The following is an 11,291-nucleotide window of genomic DNA, read 5'->3' on the forward strand; positions in this document are numbered from 1 at the left end:
GAAATACTTTTTTCCACCATTTGCATGATTTTCTGCTAAAGTTATACTAGTGTTCATCTGATCAGCCAGATCCACACCACCCATGATTTCATTGTAGTATGCAATAGCAGTGGGACATGGTACGTCAACTCTCTGCCCAGTCTTGTCTTTTCGCTTCACACAGGTCATATCAGGGATATGGCAGTTACTCAAAAGAATAACCTGCTTTGTATCTTGCCATTTGATCGCAATAGAGTTTGTTTGATTTGATAAAAACTCGCATTCACCCCTAGACATTTTTCGTTTTTCAATTAATTTTTTTAGCATGTCTTTTCTTGTAATAATAGTTGTTCCCACAGCTGGGTATTGGAGGGAATCCATCAAACGGACTGATGTAAAAAATCGATCAAAGGCCAGAACTACGTTTGGATTTTGTACAGTTTTACATAATTTTTTTACAACAGTTTCGCCCAAAGTTCCGCTCTTTTCAACGTCGTCCTTGCCGCAATATACATTTGCATCGTATGTATATCCTGTTTTGGCGTCACATCTAGACATTTTATGCCTCTTTTCACAGGTTTTTGTGGCATTTATTGTTTCAGTGAAGATGTTTCTTTGAAGCCCACCATGCTTTCGTCAATATTTTGACTTGTACTGTCGGATCGATATTTCTGAAACGTATATTTGAAGCAAGATAGAAGCTCTTGTACATAGTAAATCTTACTGGCCCCTTCTGGCTTGACTGGATTATTGAAATAAAGCTTGGGTAGTAAAAACAAACACCTGTTTTTGGATATGGCCGATTTGATGGCCTTGTTTCCCAAAGATGGATGCGATGACCAGTAATGGCGAAGTTTTGGCATCTTATTGAAACACATTACTAAAGTGCAGCCAATAGTAATCATAATCTCCCCTGCATTAGTGAAAGTCGCCTGCTTTTTTTATTTTCTTTGTAAATTTTGATTCGCTGGTTTGTAGACTCAGCAATAAAAGTAAATAAACTTCGAGGACAAATTTTAGTGAATATGTCCAGCGGGGAGGCATTTGCAGCAATTGAAGGATGTATGATACCTTGACTTTCATTTGGAATGCTAAGTCTTGGGACATAGGTATTTGTAGGTAATGACCAAATTATATTACCAGTTGTAACAGGAGTTTCAGCCTCTTGATCTGAATTTTTAGCAGAAATAACGCCATCGGTGGATTAGGTTAGGTTCTCATTTGCATCACTTTTAATGTCTCCACTATCTTCGTCCGAAGTATCCGAGGGCTGATACAACTTGTCGGACTCTTCACTATTATGGAATTGGTCTTCGTCTGAGGAAGAGTCTTCATATGGGGACTGCACCTCTTCTCCGGATGACAACTCTTCTAAATTGTCAGCAAGATCTTGAAGCTCTGCCCTAGTCAACTGCTTTCTTGACATACTGTAAAATACCATTGGGATATAAATCACCCTATCAGAAAACCCACTGGGACACATATATCCCATAGCCAAATATTAAACCCAAAATGCAAAAACCATCCAAATACTTTGCTATTATATATGCTGAACTTACCTAAACAGATTATTTCAAAAACTACACAAAAACTATTAAATTTGTAAAAAAACAGTGTCAAAAACCAACAACGTACTCGCTTTTCGGCGTTTACAATCAGAATGACCTCCAAAAAGCGTGTCGCGCCTGTCGAAAAATTGTTAAAACCTTAAAATACCCGCTAATGACAATTTCCATTAAAAACGGGACAGATAGCGCCCAGCAGATGTTATGAAATGTATGTTGGGATTTATTTGTCCCATCGGGGCCGAAAGGGTTAAGAAGAGTATATAACTTTTTGAAGACTACGCTTTAAATTAATTTATGATATTTGCTCGAATAGAATCTGTTTTGTCTTTTCTTGCCAATATTTATTTATAAAGTATAATTTTTTTTAAAGTCTAAAATTTCTTCTTGAAAAAAAAAAATAAAAATCGGGACATTTTAAAAGGAAAGTAAAGACGAATATTTTAAAAACCATATCATTGAAAATCATTCATTTGCATTCAAATATTATTAAGGTGATTAGATTGCCGTCTTCATCAGAAGACATTTATCAACCTGAAACATTGGAAATTGGTCAGAATGCTGACATATAAATAAATAAATAAATAAATATGCCTTTTATTTTTAAAATTACATAAACATGGCTGAGAAAAAAAAAAACATTATTAAAAAGCTGAAAAAAAAAACATTATTAAAAAAAAGTAGCATAAACCACTGGCGCAGTCTAGCTTTAAAGAGCTACTCTACTGAACCAGAAGCTATACTTTACCATCAGTAAATAAATTAGGTAGTTAAAAAAAATAATTATCTTAGGCAAATTAATTAGTAAATTACAATAAATTATTAATTAAATATTACAATTAGAAGAAACTAGAAGAAACTTGCATAACAAACATTAAATTTGCCAGAAAAATTGCACAAATAACAAAAGCCACTAAAAAAAATCTCCATTGGTTTGCAAATTAAATAGATGTTCCTTGAATTTTATTTTAAAAGATTGAATTGATAAATTAATTAGGTTTGTTGGTACTTTATTAAAAATATTTGCTGCATTATAAGAATATGACCTCTGAAACATGGCACTATGATGAAGTGGAACCGTAATTCTTTTAGAAAACCTTATATTTAAACCATGAACAGTGTCCCGAAAAATTAGTCTTTCTTTAAGGGAGACAGGGGAAGATGTGTCATTAATTATTTTCAATAAAAACACTGCAAAATGTAATATCCTGCGCATATCCATTTTAAGCCATCTAATATCTCTATATAAATAAGATACATGGTCAAATTTTCGGAGTCCATAAACAATTCGAACGCAAGCATTTTGGACCCTTTGAATTCTTACCCGACTTTCCAAATCTAGACAAAACCCATAAACTACGTCAGCATAATTAAAATGAGACAGTACAAGGGATTCACATAATTTTTTTCTTAACTTTACATTTAACATATGGCGGTTATTATACAATGTTTTCAGGGACATAAAAGTTCTTTGAAAAATTTTTTTAAGGTGTTCCTTAAATCTTAATTGTTCATCCAAAATAACCCCCAAGTTTTTACCGTTGTTTACAAATTCCAATCTTGTATTATCGAAATTAATATTTATATTAGATTTTAAAAACTCTCTTTGATTTTTGTTACCAAATATCATAAGCTGGGACTTATTAGGATTTAATTTTAAATTGTGATTTTTTGAGTTTAAGCCTAGTGCTTGCAGGTCTTCATTTATGAGTGATTCGGCCTCTTTATAGTCGCTGTAATCAAAACAATAATAAATTTGCGTATCATCAGCAAATGCCTGAAGCTTACAATATTTAAGCGATTTTAAAACATCTGAGGTATACATTATAAAAAGCAAAGGACCCAAAATAGAACCCTGCGGTACTCCACAACTAATACTTACTTGTTCAGACTTTCTGTTATCGGAAAAAATCGTTTGATATCTATTAGACAAATAGGATTTTAAAAGCAAATAGGAGTTATTATTAAAACCGTAATACTTAAGCTTAGCGCACAACAAATTATGGTTAATGGTGTCAAACGCCTTAGAATAATCCAACAGCACTAAAACGGTATGCATGTTTTTATCATAAGCTCTAAATAAGTCATCATGTAATGTAACTTACAAAGTGCTACCGAAGTGTTAAAATGTTTCCTAAACCCACATTGTGAATTTGGTATTATTTCATTAGATAAGCAATAGTTATATATCTGATTATAAAGAATTCTTTCAAAAATTTTCGAAACGGCAGGCAAAATACTTTTAATGCGAATGTCATTAAGAGTTGTAGGAGTAGACATTTTAGGCAAAGGTTTTCCCATTGAAGTTTTCCATTGATCAGGAAAGTAACTTATCTCTATGCAACAATTTATAATGTGGGTTAAGTACAAGTCAACAAAGGGGCTACAATACTTAAGCATTAATGAAGAAATTTCATCGGTACCTATCGCAATTGTTTTTATATTATTTAAAATTTTGTTAACCTCATCCGGACTCGTTAAATGGAAACTAAACATATTCGCATCTCTATAAAAGTTATTATTATAATACGACGTTTTTTCCTCACAGCCTGGATTGACTTGCGCAGTTAAGTCAAAAAAATTACTTATCTCCAAATCTACAAATCTACAAAAATCTACAAATATCGATGATGAAGTGAAAGCTATAAATAGTAGTAATAAGGTTAACGAACTTACAGACATTTCTAAAAACATAGAGGCGAATAGTGAGCTCAGGTTGAGGGCAATAATAAACCATAAGTCAAGATTTTTAATAAAAGAATTACAGATAAAATGCCTTCTCCAGATCTCTTAGAATAACAAAATCAAACCTTTCCTCTTGAATTTAACACCTATAAAAGCGCCATCTGTTAAGTGTTGATAGCGTTCTCGAATAAAACAATTATATTTTAAGCAGATTCTTTATAAAATATAAATATATATCGCTTTTATCACAGTTAAGTTGATTACGTTATAATAGCATCTTTTATAAAATTAAATAGATTACTGACGCCATTTTGTAATGACGTTTATTTAGATTTATTTCCGCCATGTTGGCTTTTACGAATTGAATTAAATGCATGTTCAATTTTAAGAAAAACGTACTTGAATTACGAAGAATAATTTGTGATATTTCTAATTTATTTTTAATAATTAATATATATCTAATTTATGTATGTAGATAATATAAATGTAAGGCAAATTTGGGCGAAAAAATTGCAATTTTTTAAACTTAATTTCAGGAAATTATTTTTACTTATTTAAAATCTTATCTTCTTATTTAATATTCCGAAGGAGCATAAAAAATGAGAGGTAAATATACACCTATAATATCAGTGAAATTCGTTGCGCAAAAATGTTCGCCTAGAGAACCCTAAAAGAATGTTTTCCTTTAGAATAATCATTACGGGTGTGAACAGCTAAGCCGCCATGTTAGGTGTGGTGTTGTTTTCAGTTTCGCCATTTATCTTTTCTTTTTACAAGAGGTATAAAGCTTAAAAACTTTGTTAACTTTATTAATCTCTATGAGTGTGATAAATAAATCTCAGCCGAAGACAAATTATGTTGATTGAAATATGTATATTTTATAATAGTATTTATATAGATTTAAATTAGTAATAAAACAATTATATAAAATTAATAAAATACTTTTTTAAATGCTTTATTATGGACTGGAATCGATTTTATAATCTTATATAAAACTATTAAACGAGTTTAATAAAAATAAAATATTTTATTAGCGTGGTCCCATTTTGACATTATACACGATTTATAAATGCTTATAAGAGCAAGTTTGACGATAATAGAGTTTTTTTAAATGTTACATAGCGTACTATATGATAGTTTTACGCTCATGTGTGCTGCTTGTGTAGTACACCATTTCAAAACAGCCGCCTTATTCTACTATGTTGCTGCACTACTGTCAAAAACAATTATTTCTTAAGTTTCTAATAAATTGTTAAGGGTATAGTGTAGTATTTTCTCAATTAAATAAAAAACCGTTAGGTTTTAGGTCTTTTTTAAGTGTATCTTAAAAAATCTCTGGAGGCAGTAGACGTATTTCTGAGGGTAATTTATTAAAGACCTTTGGGCCATAGTAGGAAGTTCCAGTTCTGGTTTTTTCCAGTCTGTGGTATTCAAGATATATATTTTTTGCATTTCTAGTACATTATTATGTGCCGTGTCGTTTGTTAAATTATTTACTACATATTTTAATGAGTACAAAATAAGTAAAGATGGCAATGTTAGTATGTCCAGTTTTAGACAACAGGTATAATAATAACAAGCATAATAAAAATTGGTCTATATTTTTAAAAATACGGCAGATTACCACAGCAAGTCAAAAAGTCAAAGGTTTTTGGCACGTTTGATATAGTATTCTTATCTCCAAGGACATCATCTGGTATGCTATTCCTTACATTTTTAGCAACATCTCCAAAAAAAGCTGTTGTTAGGTTTCATCTGGCGTTAAGTTTGTGTCTAGTTTTTCTGTTTTAATTTCGAGTTGTTTACAAAGCTTCACGTTTCCTTTTGAGGATTTGAGACATTTGTAATAAAATCGTCATTGGCTCTCTTCTTCGCAAAAGCCAATACCTGGCGATATTTTTTATGTTCCTGTTTATAAATGTTTACAATGTCAGGAGTATTTCGCAGCTTGGATAGGTCATAATATAGAAAATCTAATGCTTCTTTTCTTATCTATCTTATTTCGTCTATACACCCAACGATTGGTAAGCGATCTAGTCTTCTGGTTTGCTTCTATTCTGGAAAATAGGTTTCAGTTCCTATTTGTATAATTTCAAAAAACTGCTTGAATTTCTAATTTAATGAGGTCTGTCTCACTCACAAAGTCCAGTTAATATGTTTTATGTAGCTCAATAAATTGTTTAGACCTGTTTTTGATATAGACCGGTATTCTATGACTTCTGGTTTGTCAGTAACGTTGGTTTGAGTAATAGTATCAATGTTGGAGATTATACAGTGACCGCCTAAAGTTCCGCATAATTTCGATAAAAATTAGAGATATGATTTTTTGAGAAAACGCTCGGACCCGTCGATTTTTCTTTTAAGTTGCGCATTATTTTACATACATTTTTTTATACAGGGTGGAAGAAAAAAAAAGATATGACGTCATCGGTAATTTTTTTAAATAGAATGCTATATTTTTTATTGCATTTATAAAATATAGGCAAAATTCCAAGCAAGCTTCGTATCACACACCTTATCTCAAAACTCAACTGTTTATGAAATATTTACATTTAAATAACAAGAACACAAATAAGTACGTCTATTTACAAATTAAGGTAAGATCGAGGATAAAAATAATGTTATAAACACTGCGAAATGTTTCTATTTCCATGGTTGCACTTGTAAAGAATCTCGATTTTCGAATGTCACTGTCAGTTCGAAAATTAATAGTTTTTATCAGAATAAATTATGGCTTATTTAACGGAAACCCAACGAATTAAAATTTTGATAATGCTAAGGTACGGGGATCGAGTGCGCACTCAAATAGAAATAAGTGAACTGTTTAATGCCAAATACTCAAACTATCCTATTTCTTAATCAACAGTTAGTAGAATAGAGCACAAATTCATAACTTCAGGTCATGTTAGGGATTTGCCAAGATCAGATCGTCCAAAAATTTCTAAAGAAACAAAATTAAACGTTCTGCTCTCCGTCGAAGAAAATCCAAACAATGCAACTTCACAAATTTCAGTTGATAATAATATAACCAGAACGTCAGTAAGACGCATCTTAAAAGCAAATGAATACCACTCTTATAAAATTAGACTAACACATGAATTAAATGAGGACGATCCTGATCAAAGAAACCAATTTTGCCAGCAAATGATGAACATTTGCAATAATCACCGTCAGTTTATATTACGAGTTTTGTTTTCGGATGAAGCAACTTTTTGTTTAAACGGTGTCGTAAATTGGCAAAATTGTCGGTACTGGTCAGTGTCAAATCCACACTGGGCAACTGAGGCTCATACATAGTACCGTAAATCTATTAGTGTTTGGGCTGGTATCGTGGAAAATAAAGTAATAGAGCCATACTTTTTCGAAGAAAACTTAACAGGACAACGCTATTTGAATTTTCTTCAAGAATATCTTATCCCTGCTTTGGCTGCCCTATACCCAGATGAACAAGACCCTGCTGTCCCGACAGATAATATGTGGTTTCAGCAAGACGGCGCAGCGCCATATTTCTTTCGAGGTGTCCGTAATTACTTGGATACAGTGTTCCTAGGCAGATGGATAGGACGAAGAGGGCTAAGAGAGTGGCCGGCCAGGTCACCAGACCTAAATCCCTGCGACTATTTTCTATGGGGGTATCTGAAAAGTAAAGTTTATATCCAGAAGCCAAACAACGCAGAAGATTTGAAAAATAGAATTAGATATAAAATTAGACGTATATCACCCGAAATAATTGATAGTGTTTTACATGAGTTTGTAAACCGTCTTGCTTTCTGCCAAGAAGTAAATGGGGATCAGTTTGAACACTTGATACATTAATAAGAGTTTTCACAGTTTATAACATTTTATCCTCCATTTTATCTTAATTTGTAAATAGACGTACGACTTACTTGCTTTCTTATTGGTTAAATGTAAATATTTCTGAAACAGTTCAGTTTTGAGATAAGTGTGTTATATAAAACTTGCTTGGAATTTCACCTATATTTCACAAATGCAATAAGAAATATAGCATTCCAATTAAAAAAATTACCGATGACGTCATATCTTTTTTTTTGTTCCACCCTATATACAAAAATTTATGTGAAATAATGCGCAACTTAAAATAAAAATCGAAGGGTCCGAGCGTTTTCTCAAAAAAATTATATCTCTAATTTTTATCGAATTTATGGAGAACTTTAGGCGGTCACTGTATACTCGATACAGTTTTTCCCATAGTTAATTTGAATATATGTGGAGATTAAAAGACAATAACAAATCTGTTAGTTTTATTGTTTGTAGGTTATTTAAATTGTTAAAATAAACGCTGTAATTTCCTATCAGGATAATATTTTACATATGTTTTCAAGGTCACTGAAGCTATTGAGGAAGATGTCAAAATTCCCATTTACTAAAGATTGATATAGTGTTATAACCAGCAGTTTTAGTGACCTCGACTCCACTACAGCAACCTCAAAGTTAAATTCTATAGATCTACAAGTTATATCTGAACAGTGCTTAAATTAATAGCTCATTTTATCCTTAATACAGATCATTACACCACCATGTTTATGTAGGGCTCTTGAGAAGTCACTTTTGGCTTAATACCCATCAATTTGAAGAGTCCTTGCCTCTTCGACTCTAAGTCAATGCTCGCTAAAGCACAGAATGTCATGATTTTTTACCATTGGCACTAATTCGAATACTTTAGTGCGGATTAATTCTATGTTATAATGTAGTATAGATAGTAATTTAAAGTTTTCTGAGTTTCTGGTTTTATTTAGCGAAAATTTTCTGTATACATTTCTTACTTTTGAAAATCATGTCATTTGACCCCAACATTTTTTGGCCAAAAGTATGAATCATAAAATTCCACCTTGTGAAAATAAAAATAATGCAGTTTATTTGTTTTAAAGTCTTACCGCTGTTATAAAAATAATAAATTATATCACATATTTACTGTTAGATTAAAAATGAAAAATCGTATAATCTGTATAAACATTACTATAACCTATTTTTCACATATTTCATTTACGTCTGTAATAAAAGATATAGAAACACCCAACGGAATACGAAAAAACCTAAACTGCCATGAGTATAGTTATTATTATTTTTATTGTTAGAATATGCGAAAGCTTTATTACTTTTAGTTTTATTCATTTAAATAAAAGCGCTGTAATAGATTTCAAAGGTCGGGTCATGAATTTTTGACATTTGGATAGCTTGGCGATTTAATAGGCGTGGTCAGCACCTCCTTTGCTATTATTCATATCACTTGTCTTATGTGAAAACGCCTATTTTTGAGTGTTGATGAAATAAACCTTGAGGGCAAATTTATGAATGTATATTTATTCAAATATTTTTAACATTTAAATATTAGAACATATTAGCTAAAGGTACTATAAGGCTTTTGAGTTTACATTCATATTGCTTATCAGTTTCAAATACCTTAAGTAAAAACTTACTTCTGTCGCCAAAGTTAAACTCGTCATAGACATCCTTATTATTCATCATAGATTGATTAAATGTATTGGGTGAAACATACGATAAACAAACACATACCTTTAGTAGCACGGGCTGTTTATAGACTGATAAAGTTTTAAGAAAATCGTCCATTGGAAGCACTTGTTTTACATCTAAATTATTTAAATCCAGTTCAGATCCTAACTTATCATAGTAATAATTTATAAAATATTCTAAGTGATTGTGAATGCCGTCATACTCTAAATTATAAAACAAACAGTCCCAAAAATCTGATGCAGGCGGGCCGTACTTCGCGGATTGGAAGTCTACAAAAACACACTCATTTTTTTCATCAAATAGCAGGTTATTATTCCATAAATCACCATGTAGTAATACGTTTCTGATGTTTGAGTCAATTGAATCAATTCCAGGTAACACGTTTTCAAAGTACTGCAGCATCTTTTCTTCAAGATCAGTTCTTTTAGTAAAATAATTTGCTACCTTTGCAACACAAATAGTTGAAGCTTTAAACCATTCATACCTTACGTGAGCATGTCTGTAATAATTTAGATATTCTGTCAGCTCTAATGCTAAATCATCGATTAAAGAACAACGCTGTTTTTCTTCAAGCACTATACAGGCAGCATGAATCCTTGCTAAAGTATTTAGTACTGAACAAATTTTGGTTTGATCTAAGTAAAAGTCTTGACACATTTTGTATCCTTTGGTTTGCAAATTTTCCATTACAAGAACATCTGGTTTGGCCAGAAAAAGTTCAGGACAAAATTGTTTACTTACTAAATTCTGAAGCTTGGATAAAAGTTTCTCATACAAGGCCCCTTCTTTTTGAATAATTCCTAAAGCAGCAACTATAGTTTGTTGTTCTTTGTTGCTTTGCGGTAGACACTTGACAAAGTAAACTATTTTTTTATCTTCCTCTTCATTTATATATGTAATATGTAGAAAGAGATGTTCTCCAAGGTATCCCAGGGGCTCTTCACTAACTTTTTTATACTCATAGCTCACTATTTTAACACTTGTTTTGATATTATTAAAAAGAACTTTCTCACAGTCTTTTTCAGATAGCAGATTATTCATTATTAGGCACGTTTCTAAATTAAACAATTTCTTATTAAGTTTACTAGAGTAAATGTTAATAAATCTTTACAAAAGAAATTACTGCCTCTCTGATAAATGTGTTATCTTTTGATAATGGTTTAAACATTAAAGATTTGAAAATTTTATATATTTATTTTGATTTACTACATTATATTTGCTTATCTAATATTAAGCGAAGTTGAGTAAGGACCACTGTATGCTTAATGATACTATTCTAATATTGTCCTTATCATTATTGTTAACTAATAAATTTGGAAAGTTTTGTGTATTTAAGAAGGTTTTAATCTTTTGTATGTTTTTCAGGTTATGCTTATATTATCAAAAAACATGGCAATATTGAGTCATTTGCTCTTCTATTGTAAAAAGAAAATTTTTATTATCTTTTATTTCTTATATAATTAAATGTATTACGTTTTCGTTAACAACTCAGGATAATACAAAAAATTAAAATCTTTTTATTGAAGAAAAGTTTTGTTTAAAATTTGGATTTGTTATTTTTTAATCTTT

The 11,291-nt window shown here is 31.1% G+C and overlaps 1 protein-coding gene across 1 annotated transcript; it reads right to left on the reverse strand.

Moving 5' to 3' along the window:
• Positions 1 to 9,532: 9,532 nt before the first annotated feature.
• On the reverse strand, positions 9,533 to 10,845 carry LOC126742165 (uncharacterized). The gene has a single exon (XM_050448739.1). The coding sequence runs from the start codon at positions 10,761 to 10,763 to the stop codon at positions 9,579 to 9,581; it is 1,185 nt and encodes a 394-aa protein (XP_050304696.1). The 5' UTR covers positions 10,764 to 10,845; the 3' UTR covers positions 9,533 to 9,578.
• Positions 10,846 to 11,291: the final 446 nt, after the last annotated feature.

The sequence above is a fragment of the Anthonomus grandis genome, chromosome 11 (assembly GCF_022605725.1).
Source record: "Anthonomus grandis grandis chromosome 11, icAntGran1.3, whole genome shotgun sequence".
Taxonomy (NCBI): Eukaryota; Metazoa; Arthropoda; class Insecta; order Coleoptera; family Curculionidae; genus Anthonomus; species Anthonomus grandis.

Bases quoted from the DNA above. Each gene is read 5' to 3' on its own strand.
- LOC126742165 (XM_050448739.1), bottom strand. From the start codon at position 10,763: ATGAATAATCTGCTATCTGAAAAAGACTGTGAGAAAGTTCTTTTTAAT.